The sequence below is a fragment of the Sesamum indicum genome, linkage group LG4, assembly GCF_000512975.1.
Source record: "Sesamum indicum cultivar Zhongzhi No. 13 linkage group LG4, S_indicum_v1.0, whole genome shotgun sequence".
Lineage (NCBI taxonomy): Eukaryota > Viridiplantae > Streptophyta > Magnoliopsida > Lamiales > Pedaliaceae > Sesamum > Sesamum indicum.
The window spans coordinates 15,941,794-15,966,850 of record NC_026148.1 but is presented as its reverse complement, the minus strand read 5'-3'; the positions used below and the strand labels follow the sequence as shown (position 1 = coordinate 15,966,850).

The 25,057-nt window shown below is 33.3% G+C and overlaps 3 protein-coding genes across 3 annotated transcripts in view; 2 read left to right on the top strand and 1 right to left on the bottom strand.

Moving 5' to 3' along the window:
* Positions 1 to 5,769, bottom strand: part of LOC105161180 (endoglucanase 12) — a gene marked incomplete in the record, with an annotated part of 6,011 nt that extends 242 nt beyond the window's left edge. Inside the window, 6 exon segments of the mRNA XM_011078790.2 lie at positions 9 to 176; positions 1,135 to 1,307; positions 1,447 to 2,044; positions 2,143 to 2,450; positions 4,937 to 5,353; positions 5,532 to 5,769. Of these exon segments, the coding sequence (XP_011077092.1) occupies positions 9 to 176; positions 1,135 to 1,307; positions 1,447 to 2,044; positions 2,143 to 2,450; positions 4,937 to 5,318 (1,629 nt within the window).
* Positions 9,743 to 20,582, top strand: LOC105161179 (protease Do-like 10, mitochondrial). Its single transcript, XM_011078789.2, has 8 exons — positions 9,743 to 10,299; positions 15,694 to 15,939; positions 16,567 to 16,762; positions 17,665 to 17,924; positions 18,125 to 18,252; positions 19,189 to 19,392; positions 19,635 to 19,685; positions 20,047 to 20,582. Exons 1-8 carry the CDS (start codon positions 9,837 to 9,839, stop codon positions 20,287 to 20,289), a joined length of 1,791 nt encoding a protein of 596 aa, XP_011077091.1. The 5' UTR covers positions 9,743 to 9,836; the 3' UTR covers positions 20,290 to 20,582.
* Positions 22,027 to 24,325, top strand: LOC105161178 (L-ascorbate oxidase homolog). Its single transcript, XM_011078788.2, has 2 exons — positions 22,027 to 23,511; positions 23,672 to 24,325. Exons 1-2 carry the CDS (start codon positions 22,151 to 22,153, stop codon positions 23,985 to 23,987), a joined length of 1,677 nt encoding a protein of 558 aa, XP_011077090.1. The 5' UTR covers positions 22,027 to 22,150; the 3' UTR covers positions 23,988 to 24,325.

Sequence of the window (25,057 nt, the reverse complement as noted above, 5' to 3'; positions counted from 1 at the left end):
ATGGTGTGGGGATTGGGAGTGGCGGCGTCGCGCCAGCGCCATCCGCCGGTGCAGGAGTATTTGACTTTGTTGTTGGGGATGGAGGCGCCGCGGTGGTGGACGTGTCTCGGGTATTTGGGTCCGTACCCGACTACGTAGCTCATGTTCATCGGGTTGGCACCTAGTATATAATTCATCTTTTTTTAAAAAAAAAAAGAAATCAAAATGAAATTAGGTTAAAAAATATAGATATTAATTGAAAAATAAATAAATAAAGAGAAAATAGGTTTTTTCTTTTTTGGGCAAGAGAGAAAATGGGCTAATGGATAAGAATATATTAATTCAATAAAAATAATTTAATTAATTTATCAAATAATTATAATAAAAAATATAGAAATTCAAACAAAACATATATTTGTAGCAATGTCTTTTTATTTAAGAGTAAAAGGGAGATGCATTAAAGGCAATAATATAATTGATGAATTTAATGTTATGAATTTCACGTCATAATAAATCATTTGAATTTGTTTGAATAATTTTAAATTTAAATATTAAATAGTGATAGATTTAAAATTCTTTCAATATAAAGTCATTTAAAATTCATTTTCTAAATCCTTATCCCAAATCCAAATATGTCAACTCAAATGCATAAATAGAATTTAGTCAATACAAAACAATATAAATTGAAGTAAATTACATTTACACCCTTTAAAATTAGGTCAAAATATACAAATACCTCGTTCTTTTTATAAAATTACAGCTACTCGCTCAAGGGATGTTAGTGTAATATTTTTCAAAAAGTATTTTGTAAACGTTGTTTTTGAAGATGGTGCGTAGCTGTAATTACAATTATAATTTCAAGAGATGTATTTATAATTTTTTATGAAAGACAGAAGTATTTGTGTATTTTAACCTAATCTCAAGAAGTGCTAACGTAATTTAACGTATAGATTATAATGGCAAACTTAACACTGGTTCGTAGCTCAAACATTCATAAGATTATGACTCGTTCTAAAATAAATACATTCTATCTCCATATATATATATATTTATATAAATATATACATATATATTATTTTAGAATTAAAGAGAAAATACTTTAATGTATTTCTTTTATTTTTTTTTAGTCACTGTAATTTATATATAGAGATTTACCTGAGAAGTGGCGAAATCTTTGAGGACAGTGAGTGGGACAAAATCAGGGCCACAGTTCCAGCCCGGAATCCCACTGGCATTCAAGTAATCAGCAAACACTGATGCCAGAAATGCTGCATTTGCAACATACTGCAGATTCTGTGCTTTCCCATGATTCAGTTCTATCATTCCTCCTGCACACACCACCACTGTCGTTAAACGACCACTCCATCTAAAAGTCTAAATTGTTTGAAAAAAGAATCATAACTCGATAATCATGTTACTGCCTCAATAATAAAGTATAGATCGCATAGATGCTGCTCTAACGTGTACCTCGAGTCCAGTTAAAAACGTTGTATTTCCGCAAGTAAGAGCACATTGTAAGGCCAGTGACATTGTGGTAACTACTCAGCATGTCCTCATAAGGGTATCCAGGGCTCAAGAACAGCCTTATTCTTGTCAAAATAAGCATTGCAGCAGGCAACTTGTTGTCCCAACTCAAAACACTCAAGTCAGGGCTCATGTAGAAGGCCTTGGAGTTCTTGGGCAGGCCTGCATTTGTAGCCAGTGAGAAGTATGAATTGTTGCCTGTGGCATAGAACAGCCATGCTGCACCCCACATGTACTCATCAAAGTAGCCTGTGGAGTTGTAGAATGGCTCTATGAAAGGGTTCCCTCTTCTCTTGAGTAGTCTTCTCCCAAAGTCCCTGGCGAAGTCGAAGACCGTCTCCGCCCCCCGGCTCAGCTTCTTGGAGTAGGTCGGGTCGTCCCGGAAGACGATGGAGGCGGCGGCCATCGCGGCAGCCATTTCTCCAGCGAGTTCCGGCCCGGATGTTGTGGTTTGGACCGTCCTACGGTAGTCCATGTCTTCCGGCCGTTCCCAGCAGTAGTGGTCGTCTGGGGTTTGTGTACCGTTTTGTGATCCACCGACCTGTAGGGTCGGTAATTTGGTGTTCTCATACCCGATGCATATAAAAATTCTTAGAAATATCACATTTAAAATTTAATAATGTATATATATGGATGTACCTGGCTATAAATGTGGTTGATTGTGGTGGCGGACGAGTTGAAGGTAAGAAGCAAATAATCGGTGCCCCATTTGATGAGGTCTCGGACATGATCATACTCTCCGATGGCACGATATTTGTGCTCGTATTCGATCACACTCCAACTTAGCATCGTCATTGCAAACGACATCGGAAAATTGAACTTGGTGTTGTCTCCGGCATCATAGTACCCTCCCACCAATCCTCCTTTAAGATCGGTTTGGTTCAACCCGTCTTGTAACCCGGAATCCCCTCTCCATGGGATACCGTTGTTCTTGGGCAATTTTCCAGCTGCAATAAACACAAAACAAATATGAAAACAAAAATAATTTTTTCATGCAAATATATACAAAACTCCAATTTATATATATATATATATTATTTAGATTGGTATTTTATTTTGTATTATATTTTACATATACATTCTGCATTACCTTGTGTTTTTATTTTTAGATACGAATCGATTTTCTCTAATTTTTTTCAGAAAAAAAAAAAAGATATTTATATTTTTCACACATTTATACAAATAGTGGATTAACACAATATGTGTATGTATTTAATCTTGGTTAATAATAATGTATAATTAATCTCTACTATTTATTAAGGGGAGAATCTTAAAGTAATCACCATGATTAACAAAATGTGAATTGTCTAAAGTATCCTTCTTATACTTATTCCTCTACAAATAATTACCTTTTTTTGTTGATTTTTATTAATAATTAATTATACATAAACATGTAAAGTTAAATTATTTTATTAATTTTGATTAATTATTTATTTTACTTTTTTATTTAATTAAATAAGTACGATTAAATACAATTACCATCCCTAAAATATCCACCCCATATCAATTATCCTCCTATATTATTAAAATCTTCAAAAAAAATCCTGACCTTTATTTTTAAGTTTGAAAATTCCATTTTACCCTTACAAAAATTATTTTGTGGAAAAAAAAAAGATAAAGAGATTATTAAAATGTGGGAAAATAGTATTTTTAGTCCCATAAATTAAGCCCATGTCACTTTTGATCTCATTCATTACGTGATTAGTACTTTTAGTTCTATAACTTCGAAAAATTAGTACTTTTTCATCTATAATTTAACGATGTAGGTTACGTGCCTAGCACGTTACTGTCAAATATTTTTTATTGGAGGAAAAATTGGCCTTTTTTTTTTTTTTTTTTAATAGTAGCATATGAGTGCTTCATTTCGCCTACTTGATTCACTTGTGAAAAATATGATACTTTAGGAAGGTAATTGATGTAGTGAATACTGTAGGTGTGATAATTGTATTTAATTCAAATAAATATAATAAAAAATAATTATACGGACGTATCGTGTGTTCAGTTCATTTACTAGTTACAGACTTATTTAAGGGTAAATAATATCAACACTCCACGAATTTATGTTCAAATACAGAAATACCCCATGTCTTTGGTAAAAAATTACAGGTACAACCTTTGAGGAGTATTAGTGTAATGTTTTACAAGTACACCTCTTGAGGATGTTAGTGTAATGTTTTCCATAGGGCATTTTTATAAGTTTTTTACTCTTTGAATAGAGGGTGTAGTTGTAATTACAACTAAAATTTTAAGAATAATTTGTAATTTTATAAATAATATGAGATGTTTGTATATTTAGAGTTAATTTCATACACGTAAATATAATTTACACAATTAGGTATCAATCACAAAGATGAAATTGATAAAAATGAAATATATCTATCTTGAATTGTATAGAAAAATGACAAAATTGTGAATGCAAAGGCAAGATTTAGACAACCTTTTAATATAAAAGTCAAAATTCTCATCTCCTTACATTCCATAAAAATCAGAACAACCAGTTCTTGACGGAATCAACGACGTGACCTCCCAACCAAATAAATTATATAAAATATATGTATATATTGTACCAATTAAATGAAAATTAAAAAAAAAATCATTATTAGCTATAAATTTTCACAGAAAAAATCGACGGATTAAAATATACAAAAAATAAAAAATTATTTAATTTTATATATTTATGTCAATTTTTTTTCTTTTTTTTTTAAAATAAAAAAAACCGCAGCCATATATATATATATATACTTCAAAACGTGTATACCACGTCCTTACTCCTCTTATTCTCGTTTTTTCATCAAATTAAATTGTAAAATAGAATATTTAATTACTAAAAAAGTCAATGTTTTTTTTAAGGCATAAAGCATAATTAAATAATTAAATAAGGCATGATATCAAATGTTATTGGCTCACACGTATTTTCCCCTAGCCAATTGATTTTGACCCTTTATATTATTATTAGAAAATATTAATAAAAACCCTTTTTATTATAATTAGAAAATATTCATAAAAACTCACCACTTAATTTTCGACGATCCAATTTTTTGTCATAAATTATCGCAATATCTCATATTATATTATATACAAAATTCATGTTATATAATAAAAAATATTTTATTTTGTATATATTTTTCTTGATTTTCTTATCAGATAATCTACTAATTAAACCCTTGGTAATAATTTTAGATAAATTCAATCTCTTACATTCGTAAACTTATTCAAGATTTCTTATTTATATTACAAAATCAAATACTAGATTGCAAGAACTAGTAATCTTAAACGATTTCATAATCAAAACGTCTAATTAATCGCACACAAGCATTTTCCACACTTATATCTCGTCTCATAAAAATTCCAAAAACCCCATAAAATAAAATAAAATTTTCAATAAAAAAAAATATATGAATGAATTAAGTTAAAAAGATCGATGAGGACGTACATTTTTGGGCATTGAAGAAGAGAAGGGCTTTGTGGAGAGCGACGGTGTAATTATCCGGGGGAGGAGGCCGAGGCTTGTGCTTAGGTATGGATTTGGCGATGATGATCGGTAGGCCGATCACGAAAAACGCAACCAAGATGGACCCTAAGGTCCATTTCAAAGCGGTCCGACTACACACGATGCATCCAAGATCGACGTACTTCTTCTTCTTCTTCTTATCGGACGGCCCTAATAGCCAACTTTGTTGCGTCTCGTCCAAGGTATGGTGGTAGCCTTGGTGCGAGATGGACGCCCGGTCCCAATCCATGTTCCGGCTTTTTTCATCCTCGGTGGTCGAGTCAGCTCCGTTGATCTCCAACGTTCCACCCCAATGATTATGCATAATTTTTTTTTTCAATTAAAAAAAAAAAAATCGCCCTGTGAACATAATAATAACATATATAAATAAAGAATTAATGAGTTAGTCAAATAAATTGAATCTTGACAAGAATAATTATGAATTAATGCACATTCATGCACACACAAATATATGGGTAATTATAACTTTTTAAGGGGAAAAAATAATTATGACTTTTTATTGAATATATTTACTTACCTCGAAAGTTTTGATGATATATATATAACTTCCGGCGATCGGAAAAATCACCAGTTTTCTTCTGAATCCACCATTCTCTCTCTCTCTCTCTCTAGGGTTTCTCTCTCTCATTCCATGTTATACATACATATATATATATATATATATATAGGAGAGTAGAAAAAAAAAATGGGAAAAGAAGAAGAGAAAGTTGACTTGGATGGGCTTTTGATGAAAGTTTAAAGGTTTGTTTTGAGAGTCTGAGATGAAGACTGAAAGCTGGAGCGATGCTGTAATTATTTATGTCAATAAAACACACACACCCACCCACACACATATATATATATAGAGAGAGAGAGAGAGAATATTAATAAATACACAAATTAATGATAAAAAGAAAATTTTTAGAAATTGATTAATTTTTAGTGTGAGGGGATTAGAGTAACTACTGTATATTGACTAAAACACCCTCAAATATTTTACACAAAATCATCGTCTCTCAAATAACTATTTAGTACGACTATATATTTTTAACTACATAAATTAATCATGGTATAATATTATATTTCTTTGGGTGACTATTGAAAAGGGATAAATTAATTAAAATATTTAAGAAAATTATCATTTCCACTCAATTCTTTAGTTTATTTTTCTTCAATTTATAATTAAACTGGCTGTCGTAGCATGTTATTCCTGTATATATATAATAAATAATTTTTCATATTTTAAAATATATTAAAAATAAAATGTATAAATCAAAACGCTACATTTAAAAAAAATAGAAAAAAAAAACCAACTTAAGGTAATATCGACGTACAAAAAAAATGGTGTAACAGTGATGTCATAAATTATCTGAAAAAGTATTTTTCTTTCTTTTTTATATTACTATAAAAAATATAATATAAATTTAAATTATGCACACGCATCGATTTTCCGTCACTATCAAGTATATATATATATATATATATATTAATTATGATTAATTTTAATGGTATATATCTAGAATAGCATAAGTATAATTAAGTGGGCATAATTGAGATTAGGAAAAATAAAATTATTATACTATCAGTAGACTAAAAGACATATATGAGTACCAAATGGTATATGTGGACCAACATAATTACAAGGCCACATTAATTTAAAATAGGAAAAAAATATAATAATAGTACCATTACTAGTACTAAATCACACATATGGGGTAGCTTCCTCCAAAAATTACTTTTTTCCAAATTAAATAATCATAATAATGGAAAAAATAATAATTGAATTATTTTCTATAGATTAATTAAATAACATTAGATATATAATTAATGTTTTAACCAAAATACATAATCTTTTAGTTTATATATAGAGTAATTAATTTACTCCACGCAACGAAAGTTAACATATATATATATATATATATTAATTAAGATGTAAAATTTTAATTAAATATATAAATATATATATTTTTTAATATTTTGCAGAGTCATAATATTAAATTTTCCACATACATTAGGTGAAATGGATAAATAATTTACTTTCACGACGACGTATGATTTAGTAACATAATAATTAATTGATATTGCAATTCGCCCTATATTTATTATTTGTCGAAGCTTTTGATAAAATAAATTCTTTTTTCTTCCCGATTAATATAATTGTCATATATTATATATGTCAATTAATTAATTAAAAGACTAGTTCAACTCCAACAACGTTAATTATACAATGTAATTTTTTTTTTTTTTTGGTGTGTGTCGTGTGTGTAAGTTAATGTGTATGAATCGGTGATTATTTAATATTAAAACCTTTGACATTAATAAAATTTCCATTGGAAGCCAATCCTCATATCCAACTCTTGAGATGCAAGAATCAAACTCAATTAATTAGATTTTTCTTAATTTAAATCAGATTTAGTTAAATTTGAATTAATTGTATGACAAGTACAATACAAAGTTCAAGAAAATTGACTAATTATATTACAAGGGTATCACAATTGCCATGTGATTGTTTGATTCGGCCAAATGTGGTTTTGGTACGAATTTTTTGTCAATCACATAGCAAGTGTCAATGAGGCATTGCTTGAGCGGTAAGATTTGACGTCTTGCAACAAAAAATTATATATGGGTTCGAACCCGACCGTCATTAGGTATATAATTTACTTTTATTTTAGTTTATTGTTTATTTATTTCCTTTGAATATATTTATTGATTTAAAAATATCAATTTATATAGTCAGTTTATGAGTTCGAATGTACTGAAATGATGTAGTAATGAATCGAATATTATATATATATATATATATATATAAATCAATCACACAACAAATATGATACAATAATCATGTGATTGGTCACGCTACGAACTTTACACCAATCATATAACAACTATATTATACTTATCGTGTAACTGGCATAGGTCTAGTCAAACTTGATCCGGGCCCATGCAAATGGTTTTTGTTTAACTAGCCGCCATAGCACGTCATCATGCGTGCATATAATAAATAATATTTCATAATTTAAAAATATAATAAATTAAGAAAAAAATTATATAAACCCACACATTATATTTAACAAAAAAATAAAACTAACTAAACAGCATTATCAACACAATAAAAAAGTTGGTAATGCGGTGTCACATATCGTTGTTTATAAATAAAAATAATAATTTTTTATATTAGTATAAAAAAATAAAATATGAAAGAAGTGGGGTAGGGAATTTGAAGAGGAAGAGGGGATGCAGTTTCTACCTCTCCAAATTCAAACTCTATGTGTAGACTGTTGAAACTTGAAACATGCATAATTTAATTCTTTTATATAAATTATATTAAATACTTAACTAATATATGTGTTTGACAGCTAATGATTTGTGGGGTTTGAAGCATTCATATAAGGTGTGCCACAAAATAAGAATTTTTTTTATATAGCCATGGCACATCATTTCTACGTGCATATAATAAATAATTATTGATATTTTAAAAATATATTAATTAATAAATTATATTTAAAATAAATATATAAAATAAATTTAATTTAGGGATATTATCAACACACACAAAAAAAAAAATTGGCACGAGTAAAAATTTCATATTGATGTAGATAGATAATATAGATCATATAGATGAGAAGAAGAATTTGAGTAGGGATGGCCCCAAATACGTAAAGATAGTTTTTTTGATTTAAAAAATTGGTGTCGTTGTATAAGTAACGCTATTTATGAGTGAAAATGAGGTTTTCTTTTTTATATAGCATAGATATAAAAATCATGATTTATAATTAAATTATTATTTTAATAAAGTAAATAACACGTTCATTCGAACAATACATAAATATCTCACTGAAGTTTTTATTTCAATTTACTTATATGGGATAATTATATTTACATCCTATGACTTATAATCTATTTACACAGATCATCTCTGCCTTTTGAATTATTACGTATTTACTCCTTAAAAACGTCAATATCAATTACACAACCACCCATACGTTCTAAAAAATTACACACACACACCCCTAAAAAACATCAACATCACTGCACACAAAACTATCTCTATTTTTTTTTTTATCAATACAATACTTATTAAATTTCAACATTATAAAATGGGGGTATCAGACGATAAATTTTTTATATAAGGAAGGATTGATTTATAAAAAAGAGAGAAAGAGAATAAAAAATATTTTTACTTTTGATGATTAAATCAATATATTAGACAAATTTAATGATGAAAACAATTAGGCTGCCTTTGTATTGATGAATTTGAATTTGAGAATAGTAAATAATTATTCAATTGGACATATAGACTATCCACATTCTTCTTTTTTCGTCGAACGGGTGCAAACACATGTCCCTCTTGATATCACGTTGCATCAAACTTGAGTTTTTATCATTTTTTGTGATTAGGGCTTTCGGACATATTCCTTCTCCTTGTTGCAACTAAAGTGACAAAGTCCATCTTCAACAGATGGGCCCGAATGTCTACTTTGAGGTCACTCGAGCTTTACATTGAAATTAAATATAAGTTATATTTGGTGTTTTGTGTATTGAATGCACCAATAACGTATACTAAAAATAAAAAAAATGAGGTATGTGTCGATCATTCAACTGCCCAGTGTAATGTACATTGGGTGTAGTTTTTCAACAACAAATAAAGTAGTTTTTTTGGGGGAAAAAAAAGTAAAAGAAAACAAATAAAGGAAAACACTTCTGTTGGAGACAAAAAAACACGAGTTATCCATTTCAAATGCGACAATGAGCTATTCGTTCTATGAAGTTGGGGAAAGATAATACTCTCCTAAAACCCTGAAGCGGAGGTTTTAGGGCCTCCCGCCTCCGCGCTCGAGACACGATGCTCGGAGTCCGATCAGCTGCCGCCGCACGTGCAGCTGTCCGGAGGCTAAGGTCCTCCGCAAACCATCTTTGCGGAAGCAGCAGCAGCTCGGCCATCGCTTCTCACCATTCTCGTTTCAATAATCCCATTCGACATGCCAATGCTGTTTCCTACTTTAGCACTACAAATAATGTTGGTGATTTTCGTTTTTCTTCTATTAAGTTCTACTCAGCTTGTTCAGCCTCCAATTCTTCAACTCCTCCGGATACTGCTGCTTCGAGTTGTGGTAGTAGTGTTGAGAATTGTGAAGGCGATGCCGAGGCGGCAGCTTACGCGGCAACGCGAAATGCCGCGATGGATGATGCCTATTATGCGATAGAATTGGCGTTGGATTCGGTGGTGAAGATATTTACGGTGGCGAGTAGTCCTAGTTACTTCCTTCCTTGGCAAAACAAGTCTCAGCGTGAATCCATGGGCTCTGGTTTGTATTTATTTTTCATTGAATTTCATTGACGGGAAGCTGACTTTTCATCAACATTTCATTATTGCACTTTATTTTCTTTTTGGTCGGTAATTGGACACGATGCCGCCATCGTGTTTTAAGGGAAAAATGGAAAACATAGCAGGAAAGGCAAAAAAGTTTAAAAATTCAATTTGGGTTCTGGCTGTTAAGTTGTGAAGATTGATTTGAAGAAGAAAAGGATAACCTGATTCAACTTAGAATTCCCAAGTTGAGTTGGAGAAGGATAACCCGATTCAAAGTTGAGTTGGAGAAGGATAACCTCATTCAACTTAGAAATCCCAAGTTGAGTTGGAAAAAGGATAAGTCATGGCTATATATACTACTCTTATTAGCATTGTTTTATAGAGCAAAGTAGAATAGAGTAGAGAGAAAAGAAAGAGTTGAGACGAGGGTGAGTGTTGTTTTTCACGTGTGGTGAAGACTTGCATACAAGTGTGTGTGTGTTGTACTCCTCAATTTTCCTCCTCTTTGAGTGTTTTCTCCTGGCTTGGTATCGCCCCCAGACGTAGGATTTATATCCAAACTGGGTTAACAAATTCGTGTGTCTTTTATCGCCTTCATATTCCACCTGTTATCCATCTTAACCCGATCCATTTCCTTACAACTGGTATCAGAGCCTGGTTCAAGGAGTTAAGATGGAGGGAAAGTTTCCAGTCGAACGGTTCAATGGTTCCGACTTTGGGTTTTGGCGTATGCAGATGGAGGCCTACCTGTACGGGAAGGACTTGTACGAACCACTTGCAGAGAAGTCCGAGAAGACGAGTGATGAAGAATGGAAGGTGCTCGATCGAAAGGCGATGAGCGCAATAATCCTGTCGCTCTCTCGAAAACGAGTGATGTGGAAGGTGCTCGATCGAAAGGCGATGAGCGCAATAATCCTGTCGCTCTCTCGAAATGTCGCCTATCATGTCATGTGAGCAAAGAGCACGAAGGAAGTCCTACAGACTCTTGCCGATATATTAGAATTTTTGTTATTTTACAATTTCCGAAGCTCATTTTTTAAAAAAATATCAAGTAAATTATAATATTATATGAACCCATTCACAGCTTATAAGTTATAAATACATCTAAATACTCTTATAACAATACATCAATGGCTTAGTTTTTAGTAAATTGTGGCATTTTTATTTCCTTGACAATACTATGAAGAACTCTTCGTGGCCTTCATGTTTTTTGACTCACCTCTTCCACATAAGCATGGGCTTTTTTTTTCCTTAATAAAAAGAATAATTATATCATTATATCAATATTTTTAATAAATTAAACACTATATTAGTTTGTTTAGTACATCAGTATAGCAATAAAATAAATAAAATAAACTTATATGAAGTGAGATAAATATCTATTGCCTAAAAAAACTTGAATCCATAATCTCAAACTTATTTAATAGACTTCAGTTTTAACCACTAGACTAAAATATCATTGACTATAAATTTAGTCTTGAGAAGCCAAGAATGGATCTCATAATAATCATGCATCCTCCGTGTATGTCACGGATTTGTTTTGAGTTTATAACGATAATTATCTTTTATTTTATTTTTTTTGTAATTTATTAATTTTGATTAAGATTTGGGTTAAATTTTTGGATTATTCAGAATATCAACGGGACAGATCTGGAATTGTTTGCCAAAATTTGGGACCCACCCCATCAAGAAAATTCTGGAATTGGATCCTCCCAGACCCATGCCGAGCTCGGGACCTAGGACCCATGAGATTGGGCTCAGTAGATTCAATTAATATTTTTTAAATTATTAAAAAATAAATAAAAATAATACCATATTAATTTTATAAATATGAGACAATAATATTATTGAAAGATTAATATTTTTTTTATAAATTTATATGGTGCGTGTTTTAGACATTAAAATATTAAAAATTATAAACTATGTATTACTTATATAAACATTGAAATGTTTATAAACTATTTATATCATTATTTTAATTTATGAAATTATTAAGTTTGTGTACTATATATAAGTATAAATAAATTACACATACTTTATATATGTATAAATATATTTTATATAAGTAGATATAAAATATACAAAACAAAACCGATTGAGATGAATTCGTGTCCAGACCACTAAGATCTCAAACCCGACTCAAGACCCGTTTAAAACTTCAAAATCAGCTACACACCGTATTGTGCAGTATCATACAATTCGAATCAAATTTCAATTGGGCCTAATCAGGGCCATTGATGAGGCCTTGCAAGATGTTATTGTTGGTATATTTCCAGATAGGCCCTTCTCTGTTGTACGAGGATGTCCTAAAATTGGACCCAACCTTACAATTTAGAACTCTAATCAACGCGAACGAAGCCCAAAATCCCATTTATTATTATTACATGTTTCATAATAATAATTAAAAAATTACTACGCCAAGTGGAAAAAAATCTTCTATCACACTTTAATGACGTATTCTGATGGCACACCAACACTTGACTGGTATGCATTTAAATTACATAATAATTTGATTATATTTCTTTTTTGGTAAACTAAAGGAAAAAACAGGGGTGGCATCTCAAAAATCTGACAGAGAATATTGTACTTACATCATCATGTGTGCCGATCAAGGTCCCCACAACTGGCTTACTATTGAACAAAAGTCAAGATCTAATCATATGAGAATCAAAAGTGAGTACGTACATTTAATCCCACCAAATGCTTTGACAAAAAATTTGAACTCACGTCATTAGTAGACAACGTTTGATGTTAAATATTAAGTCATCCCGACTTATAATACATAAATGGGCATAATTGCTAGGGTATGAGTCTCTTGATGTACTATATGATGAAATTATTCACAAAAATCTAATGAAAAATATGTTCATTCCAATTATAGTGAAAAAATAATTAAATATGATTTGTAGACTATGATACTATTGTGCCTCGAAAAGAAAAAGCACAATCTTAAAAGGAATTAAAAAGAAAAATGAGGTGAAATAATATTAATAATGAAAAACTAAATAGTGTAATACTATTTTATTTAATTAATTGTACTTTTTTTTTAGATAATTACCTTCCATCATCTGAAGTTTAGTGTAATTACACTTAAATTCATTGTCGTTTAAAAATTACATCTAACACTTTTGAGGTTCACTTCCGTATGATAAATAAATCCCTCCATTAGTTAAAATTCAATAAATTTATCGATATTAATAACAAATCGAAAAAGAAGTCTATGTTTGAGTTCGATTAACTTATTACTGATTTATTGTATGTCAGATAATTCTTTTTATAATCAAATTACCCTCATACGTTTTCACACATTAATACTTGTGAGGAGGCATATTGTACTGTTATAAGGGTAGTTTAGTCGAAAAAAATTGTTTGACCTGTAATAAATTAGTAATAAGTCAATAAAAAATAAATATAAATTTTATTTTTTTTTTGTTAATATCAGCAAATTCAATAAATTTTGATTAATTGAGTGACTTATTTGTCAGATGGAAGCAAACCTCAAGGGTGCTAGAGGTAATTTCTCAAATTACACATAATCTAGGTGTAATTACACAAAACCTTAGGGGAAGGGAGTGTAATTATCCGTATTTATTTATTTATTTTTAAAAAAAGAGAAGAATTGGTACCCTTAAACTTATAAATTAACAAAATAAGAATTTTGTCTAAAACGCGTGTTAGACACGTCACCAATCATGTTCTTTTCCTATTTACATCATATAAAATTATTTGTTATATATTTAATCTCTAAACACACTAAATGTTGTATTCAACGTAGATAGAATTATCTAATATATATATATATATATATATTGATTCGGGTCGAAATTAGCGATCTCCTAAGACGATCTCACTGCAGATAGACCAACTCTTCCTAGATCAGATTTCGGGTTCCCTGAGAATAAAACACGAACCGTGAGCTCGTCGGGCACGTCCCCGACAATGACCCTCCGACGCTCAAGTTAGGTTGATCGAGAGAATTGTATGCGATCTCAAAGTTCTAACTCAATAAATGCGCAACAGTTACTTCAATAATGGCGTATCGAGTTCTATTTATAGAGCACAGCTGAGTATCGGGTAGTGAGTCACGTGGCCTTATCCTACTGGCTCATGTTCTGATCGAACGGCTTCCATTGTTCGGGTCTTCAGTCGGTTTGTGCGACCCGGATCGGGTCCTCCGCGACCCGCCCGTTACAAGAGGCACGAATCCTGATCACGAAATGACTTTAATGCCCTTAATGAAGGGTAATCTGGTCTTATTGCAGGGTTACAAGTGTATACCCATCATATATATATATATGAGATAGCGTATAAGAAGTGTATTTGAGGCTAAGTACATTGCATAAAATAAAAGGTATAATTATGGAGTAAAGTATTTAGATACACCTAATTCCCATATCTTTTGGATTAACTGTGTTGGATCTGACTTCATTCTTGCTGACAACTTCATATTGTATATTGTCAGTTTGCAATTTACGTCGCACTTGTAAAAAAACGACACCACGGTTGTTGACATGCCCAATTTTTGTGTGGTATGTATGTGCTGTGTTTATACTGTTGTTAAGTTGTGAAGATTGATTTGAAGAAGTCAAGGATAACCCGATTCAACTTAGAAATCCGAAGTTGAGTTGGAGAAGGATAACTCGATTCAACTTAGAAATCCCAAGTTGAGTTGGAGAAGGATAACCCGATTCAACTTAAAAATCCCAAGTTGAGTTGGAAAAGGATAAGCCATGGCTATATATACTACTCATATTAGCATTGTTTAGTATAGTAGAGTAGAGTAGAGTAGAGAGAAAAGAAAGAGTTGAGACGAGGGTGAGTGTTGTTTTTCACGTGTGGTGAAGACTTGCATACAAGTGTGTGTGTGTTGTACTCCTCAATTTTCCTCCTCTTTGAGTGTTTTCTCCTGGCTTGGTATCGCCCCCAGACGTAGGATTTATATCCAAACTGGGTTAACAAATTCGTGTGTCTTTTATCGCCTTCATATTCCACCTGTTATCCATCTTAACCCGATCCATTTCCTTACACTGGCAGTAGTTGCTGAAAGTATAATGCTAGACTGGTTGAAAAACTTGCTGTTGCATATCTGGATCAGACCTTGAGTCATAGTTTGATAGTTGACGTTTCTGTATATACGCGGTCAATCTTGTACAACTTACGGAAGTTGGTCATTTATTCCGTAAAATATGTTCTTGCATTTGAGGAATTAATTGTATTCTTTTCTGTAAGAGGGATGCCACGATAAATGTCTGGTTTAGCAAAAATTTAATAGTGTTAAACCTCAGTCTCTGTTACTTGGCTAATGTGTAAACTAAACAAGTATGAAATTATCTAGATAGTGATGCAATATCATACTCATGAATCTGGCATTTCTGTGAATTCACTGCAGGATTTATTATTTCTGGAAGGAGAATCCTGACAAATGCCCATGTTGTGGCTGATCATACGTTTGTCCTTGTTAGAAAGCACGGCTCTCCAAACAAATATAGAGCAGAGGTCCAGGCTGTTGGTCATGAATGTGATTTGGCTATCCTGGTAGTTGAAAATGAAGAATTCTGGGAAGGAATGAACTGTTTGGAGCTTGGTGACATTCCCTTTCTCCAAGAAGCTGTTGCTGTTGTTGGTTATCCTCAAGGTAATGTTACATTTGTCTCTCTCAAGGCATTGCATTAGATATAAACGGACAACTTTTGAATAAGGAAGATTTCCCTACTGGCCAGAGAACTTGCACTAGGAGCACTGTCTTGTAGAGGAATCTGACCAAAGTTATACGCTATGAAGTACCCTTGCTTTTAACGGTGCAAAGTTGTATTTCAGACTCTCTTCAATTAGTTCAAAATTTTCAAAAGCATTAAGGCGTAAGCAGCTGTGAGCACTGCATGTGTATAAATGTTTTGCTTGAAAGATAAATTTGAAAATTTTGCTCCTTGTACACAAATACCCTGGAGAAGTTGTAATGTGACCTTTGCGTCGTTGTTATTTTAAGTTTGATTTACTATTTAAGTTACTTACTACGGTAATACACATTCAAGTGGATTGTTTTCTAACAGATCTTGCATCATTTTATGGTTTCATTTGGAAACTATTTGTCATCATGGTTGCTTGAGGGTTTCCCATTTGTCCCTACTGTGACAATAATGAAGTATTTTTATGACTCTCCTTTCCTCTTATTGTTCATATGCTGGTTTGTCATGTACGATTATACGTCATATGCTTCTGCCAATTCCATTACAAAATTTTCCCAATGAATACTTGTCTGCAGGTGGAGATAACATTTCAGTTACGAAAGGTGTTGTCTCCAGGGTTGAACCAACACAATATGTACATGGTGCAACCCAGCTGTTAGCAATACAGATAGATGCCGCTATAAATCCAGGGAATAGTGGAGGCCCAGCAATAATGGGTGACAAAGTTGCAGGAGTAGCATTTCAAAACCTTTCTAATGCCGAGAATATTGGGCAAGTATCTGGATCTTATGACTTTATTTTATTTGGCAATAGGCAGCACCTAGTGTTTATCTCTTATTGCTGCACGTGCCAGAACTGCATTTTGACAGGACTAGCGACTGTGTTTATCTTTTCCTATGTCAACGAGTCAATGCCTAGATCTGTGACATACTTTTTGTCACAAATTCAGGCAGAGATGCCTGCTTGATTCCCATCCATGGAAGGACTTGTTATATATCCATCCTCAGGCCTTTGAGTTCCTTATGGGAGTTAAGAGGAAATTCTACCCTTCTAAACTTTCCTTTAAGATGAAATCAGTGGTGATTCCTTAGTCCTTTTTTCTGTAGTAAAACATGAATAAACAGAAACAAAATACCGACCAGGTTATATCCTCTGTTTTATGCTTTGCTGGACTACTTCGGGCGTCATTGTGTGTGCTCAAGTGAAGTTATTCATTCAGTTAAACGAGCAATTTTTCCTTTAAAGTAGACATGTTTTACGCCAAATTAGACATGAGAATAAAACCTGACGACATCCTTGGTTGTTGAGACCTATACTATATGTCAACTTAAATTTTACCTCTCGGACCTGTAAAAGTCTCTGCAAATCTTTTTGCTTCTTATTAAGCAAGCATTCTAGTGCCCAGGCATAAAATAATCATGTGTAAAATTGTAAATGATCATAAACTAGTCATTGTTGATGATTAGTGTACAGGACTAAGCTTTTTCAGATTTGGCTTTTTTGAGTGCTACTCTTTTATCTGATTGTTAAAGTATGGGTTCAATATTTTGTTAAAGGTCACAGCATCATGGGTGATTCCAGGCTGAATCATTTGCATTTGTTCTTAAAGAATTTGATTATCATCTCGGCAAACTGATTTGTATATTAAGATTGCTACTTTGGTTTGTTTGCAGTTACATTATTCCTGTTCCTGTGATTAAGCATTTCATTGAAGGTGTTGAAGAAACTGGAGATTATGTTGGATTCTGCTCAATGGGTTTGTCCTGCCAACCTACTGAAAATGCACAACTTCGGGAACACTTTCACATGCCTCCTGGTTTAACTGGGGTACTTGTAAGTAGAATTAACCCGACCTCTGATGCATATAGAGTTCTGAAAAAGGATGATATCATCCTTTCATTTGATGGAGTGCCCATAGCAAATGATGGATCAGGTACATTTGAATTTGCCCCTTTTTGTCTCTGTTTGTGTATGGATGTTTTCAAATATTTCAAGCTCTCTGGTTACCTGGCTGATTTCTTGCCCTTGGTATCTTATGTTGGGTAAATGAATACATGATTACTTGAACTTGCTGTCAGTGAAAGACTGGTTTAATGTCCATTATCTAATGTAGTGGTTTCTTTATGTTTACAGTTCCCTTCCGAAATAGAGAGCGAATAACATTTGATCATTTAGTCTCTATGAAGAGACCTAATGATACTGCCCGAGTTAAAGTATTGAGAGATGGCAAAGAGCATGAGTTCACTATTACACTTCGTCCAGTAAGTAAAGTTTCTTCTATGGGTTATTAAAATATAGCATGCGACCACTGATGTTGCTTATAAATCTGTGTGGGCTACTGATATTTGATGTTTTCAACTGATATTACTTATGTTAGAGTGGATAACGACATGTGCTCAGTAATAAAGGGTAGCTGCAGTGTGAGGTCATGGTTGTCATAGTAGTGCAGTTTGCATATTTGAAATACTAGTGCCATTGACATACTCTTTGGTGTTCTTGCTACAACATAGGACTTCCAAGAGAAGTGTTCTCATGCATGAAATTTCTGCTCATTGGACTGTGGTGTTAATCACCTGATTGATTCACGTTATATCATTGGTGGAACACATGGTGTAGTTCCTCTTCTCTCTTTTGGGCTCCTGATATTTCTGGCGTTTTGGTAAATCTGAGTGGTGTGTTGTGTGAACTAGTAACTATGCATTTTATCTATGGTAATAACATGCAATTTTGTTTTCTTGATTTTTCCTTTTTTTATTTGGGTTTATGTAATGTTTTTAGTGTCTTGGACTTTTGGTAAGTTAATACTATTTTCAAACAACAAAATTGTTGTATAAGCGTTAAAAGGATTTGACTCCATTATCTACTTTTGCTGCAGCAAAGAAATATTTCTAGCAGGAGGAATAAATTACACCACTTTTTAATAGACAATCAATTCGTAGCAACCCTGTCTCTTACTTTCAGTTGTCTTGCATTGATTGTATCTTTCTGTTTCTCAAAGGTGACTGGCAGCAAAAATTACCCTGCTACCAACAACTTTTGGCATGATTTTATGGAACATTTGGAGTAATCTATTGTCCTGAGAAAGATCATACTTTAGATAGTTTCAAGGTTTAACTTTCATATCTTAAAAGATATTGTATCCTTATCTTTGTTCAACTATGATCTCAGCGGATGTGCATAATTTCTTTCATATGCAGTTGCAGCCTCTTGTTCCAGTTCATCAATTTGATAAGCTTCCAAGCTACTTCATTTTTGCTGGTCTTGTGTTTGTACCATTAACGCAACCTTATCTGCATGAGTATGGAGAAGATTGGTATAATACATCACCTCGTCGATTGTGTGAACGAGCGCTTAGAGAGCTGCCTCAGAAAACCGGTCAACAACTTGTTATCCTCTCACAGGTACCTGCTATTTTCGTGGTTCAGGTTCAATTCTTGTTCTCAATCTGACTGGAACAAGAGTAATTTAATCATGAAGTTCTTTCAACAATTTAGCTTTTCCCTCAATTAAGTCCTACAATTTTAACAAATTTTATCTCTCTGCTAATTCAGAGACGGATTGGCAGGACACGTCTAAGCACTATTTTTGCTGTTGTCAACATTAATTTTCTTGTACCTCAACAAACTTTCTTAATTTGATACAGGTACTAATGGATGACATCAATACGGGTTACGAGCGCCTTTCTGATTTACAGGTATGATATAGCTGCCATTAGTATCTGTGATATTTCCAATCATTGAGCTTATCTCTAGTGATGACATTCTTCTCATATTTTGTGCGCCTTGCGTGGTTGACAATTGGTTGGTTGGCTATGTTGTTTTCTGAAACAATTGCATGTATTAATCTAATAGTCTCCCTCTAGATGTGCAATAAAGGCAACTCTCCAAGAGAGCACATAGATGTAGAATTATGAATATTATTTAATGATTATTTGAAAATTGATTTCTTCAAAGTAATACTGAGCAGCTGGTTTTTGTGCTCTCACTGTGTGCTTGATGAGCACCATCTGCCTTAATCACACGTTTGTTTCTGAAAATGATTGGGCCATTTTGCAGGTGAAGAAGGTCAATGGCATAGAAGTCGACAACTTGAAACATTTGCGACAACTTGTAGAGAATAGTAGCAGAGATAATGTAAGATTCGATTTGGATGATGATAGGGTGATTGTTTTGAACTATAATTCTGCAAAAATGGCAACAACGCGTATACTGAAACGCCACAGAATACCTTCCGCCATGTCTAGTGACCTTGTGGACGAAGAAGGTGGTTCAAATATTGAGCTTGCTTGTGCAAAGTGAGCTTTCCTGTGTTTTTTTTGCCTTTTCTTTTCTTCTTCCCTGTCGTCTCTCCCCCTCCCCCCTTCTTTCTTAAAGTTAATTGATTCAGCTGTCATTAATTCTTACTATTTCATTTGCACCTCTGTATTAGGACAGTCTAAATTTTGATTTTGGTGGTCAATGTTTATAGTCCAATTTGACATCAAGGTACTCTTTTGTTTTGTTTCAAATGTCAGTAGCAATGTTTCCGTAGCTCTGGGACTATAATGTTTTGTTTTTCCCAATGGGAATTGCAATATGATATTTGTCTTACTCGTTTACATGTACTCTAGGAGTGTGTAATCTGATTAAATAGATCGAGTAAAATTTATTTTGGTAGACGAGTTTTGTTGTTAATGTTATTTTGCCGCATGAGTAGGGCTGATTTGCGGATTAGGAATTAGCATATCGACCCTTTGATCCTTCCAGTTCGTAGTCCAAGGGACACCCATTTTATGAGGTGTTGCAACAATCAAGGGATAGTTCATAGTTCATACTTTATAACTCGAATATTTTCTGACTCGATTTCGAAAAAGAAAAAAAAAATAAATAAAAAAGAGGGGCAAAGTGATAAAAAAGAGAACTTTGGTCGATTCTTTAGTCTATCTATAAGAGGAGATTGTATGAAACATGTAACCGATTGTTTCGTTTTTTTGGGCCATCGGCCATCTGTTGGGAGTTTTGGATTTAATACTGATATTTTAGCAACAAATTCAATAAATTTAAGTGTAGTGATTGGTGTATTGATCTTTTTTAGAAAGGGAGAGTGTGTGAGTTGTTTATTTCAAAAATAGATTGGATCAATCTGTTGTATCCTTTTTTGGTATAACTAGGAAAGAAAGGTGCATAATCTATCGAATTACTTCTTAAGAAATTATATGTAAGAACCATAACATTTTGTAATTAATTGGCAAATAAACTTTGATTCTCTAGCAACCAATAATGTGTGGCTGTTAAAATGGTTAAAACAAATTGTAATTACAAATGACTCAATTAGTACATGAGTTTTACTACTAATAGCTTTGGTACTCAAGTCATATTATTTATTAACTTTTTTATACACCGGTCATTTTACATTTAGATATTAAAATAAAAAATAAAAAGTATCACAAACAGAAATTGCATAAATTTCTATTGATATATATATACTTATGTATTTGAATAAATTGAATTTAATTTTCATATTTAGCTATCAAAATTATTATATTCTTACTTTGATACTTTCTACTATCATTATTTGTCGATATATAAAAAAGTTTATCATTAAATAACTTGTGTTAATAGTCAAGTCTTACGAAATCAAAATTTTTCATCATTATAGATATTCTTTTCATTTAATCGAACTATCTAAATTCGATTATGAAACTTAGGTATAGATTGAAAAGTTTTAATTTTAGATTATAAATTTTCAAAATTTAGAATACAGATTCAACTTCTCTATGGTATTATCACAAAAGAGTGTATTTCATACATTACAATACCAATAGAGATATAAAAACATGATTAAGTGAATCATAAAAGAAATTAGTTAGAAATAAAAATTCAACAGAGAGGTGGGTGTGTGACACGTGTATGGCAGGAAAGTTTAGAAGCCAAATTAAGACAAGTGATGTCTGATGGGGAGGAAATAAAGGAAAGAAGAGAGGATTTGGTCCTCCAAACTCTCCTCCCCTTTCACTTATAAAACACCCTCTCCATTCCCCTTTCTCAATCATCAATTCTCTCATTCCTCCCCCCTTCTCTTCTTCTACACACACTTGTTTTTTATTTGTAAATATTTATTTATATTTTATATTTATTAATATCTCCTCCTCTCTTAGGAGAAGAGTTTAAATTTACAGCCATGGGCAAGCCTTACTTGTTGCCTCTAATTGCACTCATCATCTCACCCCTCTGTGGTTTTGTGCAATCTGGTGACCCTTACTTGTTCTTCACCTGGAATGTTAACTATGCCACTCTCTCCCCTATGGGTGTCCCTCAACAGGTCATCACCATCAACGGCCAGTTCCCCGGTCCCTGGATCAATTGCACCTCTAACAACAACATCGTTGTTAACGTCTTCAATAACCTCGACGAGCCCTTGCTCTTCACTTGGAACGGCATTCAACAGAGGAAGAATTCTTGGCAAGATGGCACTTTAGGTACCAACTGCCCTATTCCCCCTGGCACCAACTATACTTACCAGTTCCAGGTCAAGGACCAGATTGGTAGTTACTACTACTTCCCCACCACCGCTCTCCACCGTGCTGCTGGTGGCTACGGCCCCATTAATGTCCACAGTCGTAACTTGATCCCCATTCCATTCAATTCCCCTGAGGCTGAGTTTAATGTGCTCGTGGGCGATTGGTACTCCAAAGGCCATGTTACGTTGAAGAAGTTCTTGGACAGCGGCCGCAGCCTTGGCAGGCCTGACGGTGTGGTCATCAACGGCAAGAGTGGCAATGAGGCTCCCAAGTGGAACCTCATCCCTGGCAAGACCTACAGGTATAGGATTTGCAATGTCGGGATGAAGAACTCGGTGAATGTGAGGATTCAGGGGCATACCATGAAGCTGGTGGAGATTGAAGGCTCACACACTGTTCAGAATGTGTATGATTCACTTGATATCCACTTGGGCCAATGCAACTCTGTGTTGGTGACTGCTGATCAGACACCTAAGGACTATGCCTTTGTTGTCTCGACACGGTTCACAAAGACCGTGCTGACCACCACCGGCACCATCCACTATGAAGGCAGCAACATTCCAGCCTCAACAGAGCTGCCGGCTGCTCCAGGGAATGCTCCAGAGGGAATTGCCTGGTCCATCAACCAGTTCCGTTCCCTGCGCTGGAACCTGACAGCCAGCGCAGCCAGGCCTAATCCTCAGGGCTCATACCACTACGGAAAAATCAACATCACACGCACAATCAAGATTGTGAATTCAGCAAGCAGGGGTGAGGACAAGCTCAGGTATGCTGTGAATGGAGTCTCACACACCGACCCCGAGACGCCCTTGAAGCTCGCTGAGTACTTTGGTGTTTCTGACAAAGTGTTCAAGTATGACCTCATTAAGGATGAACCATCAGCGGACGCCGAGGATCATATCACCATTGCTCCCAATGTTGTCAATGGGACTTTCCGCAACTTTATTGAGATCATATTTGAGAACCATGAGAAGAGTATTCAGTCTTGGCACTTGGATGGCTACTCTTTCTTTGCTGTCGCGTAAGTACTAAAACAACCACAAACGTATCCGACACACAGACACCGTTACATCTATTAAATAAACCACAACTTTTTCCAAGATTTGATGTTATAAATTCACACACATACACACACGCACACACAGACTAACTAATACATGCATGCATGATATTTGCAACAGGATTGAACCAGGGAGATGGGCACCAGCAAAAAGGGCCAACTACAACTTGATAGACGCAATAAGCAGGCACACAATCCAGGTATATCCCAACAGCTGGGCAGCCATCATGACCACCCTGGACAACTGCGGCATGTGGAACTTGAGGTCAGTTTCCCTGGAGAGAAACTACTTGGGACAGCAGCTCTACTTCAGCGTCGTCTCCCCCGAACATTCCCTCCGCGACGAATACTTATTGCCTGAAGGCCAACTGCTCTGCGGCATCGTCAAGGACTTGCCCGTGCCGGCACCACCACCACCACCACCCGCCGATGCCTGATTCAACCTTCACCCTTCACTTGAAGAGTTGATTCATAATATTTTCATAGCTGAGATGGAGATTCTTAGGGGGCTGATGATAAAACACTATGTAAAGCATGAGGCATATGATGCATGCATGCGGTGCAGGTCTTAAGACAGATTGCAAGTAGAGATCATAGAGTTACTACAGCCTCCATAAAAGGGTAAAAAAAAAAAAAAAAGGTTTTTTTCTAGAAAAAAAGTAGTAGTAGATTTGATAATATGTTTGTTGATTTAGGGTAATTATTAATTACCCTACGGTTAGTTTGTAGATTATGTAATTTTGATATGAATATCCATCCCATGTTTTTGTTTCTTCTTCTTATTATCTTTTTGGTCATATATAATTCTTGGTTAAAATGTCATGTAATTCACCTTAGACATGCATGCAAGAAATATATATACATATATTGTCACATATAAACACAATTTAAAATATTAATTTATCGTCGAGTGAATATATAAAAAAGTAATGATTGAGACGAGAACGACGAGATAATTACATTTCTAAATAAATAAATTTTTTTTACTTTCATCGTTGGTTCAAAATTTGAAAATTAAATACGAAAATAAAATCAGAAAAGGCATAAGTATTTCTTATTATGTGTCGACTATCTATTTATTTAATGCATCACATTTTAACTTATATATTCTTATAATGTCTAGAAAAATTAATTTCAATTATAAAATCAACAAGGGGAACAATATTGTTTTGTTAATTCAAAGTAAATTGAACATCAATTTGTTAAATTCATTACAAATAATTAGAATAGGAGCTAATTATATTATGAGATTTAATATAGATATATTTAATTATTTGTCTAATTCAAATAGCTTTTAGATCAATCCCTTCATTTATTTTTTACATATGAAAATTAAACAATATAATTAAGAATAAATGGGCATCCAACACATAATATAAATAATATTATCTTACAATTATCCCTTTTTATAAATATTAATCCGTTACATTACTACAAAAAAGGAATTGTTCTCTATGCTATAAATTCAATCAGTATTATAACTTAAAAATTATGATATATCAATATT

What these genes read in the sequence shown, in the direction of transcription:
- LOC105161178 (XM_011078788.2), top strand. Translation starts at nt 22,151, where the DNA reads ATGGGCAAGCCTTACTTGTTGCCTCTAATTGCACTCATCATCTCACCC. An exon ending in TACTCTTTCTTTGCTGTCGC is followed by an intron (nt 23,512 to 23,671) that starts GTAAGTACTAAA and finishes TATTTGCAACAG; the next exon opens with GATTGAACCAGGGAGATGGG.
- LOC105161179 (XM_011078789.2), top strand. Translation starts at nt 9,837, where the DNA reads ATGCTCGGAGTCCGATCAGCTGCCGCCGCACGTGCAGCTGTCCGGAGG. An exon ending in TCTAATGCCGAGAATATTGG is followed by an intron (nt 16,763 to 17,664) that starts GCAAGTATCTGG and finishes GTTTGTTTGCAG; the next exon opens with TTACATTATTCCTGTTCCTG. An exon ending in AACTTGTTATCCTCTCACAG is followed by an intron (nt 19,393 to 19,634) that starts GTACCTGCTATT and finishes AATTTGATACAG; the next exon opens with GTACTAATGGATGACATCAA.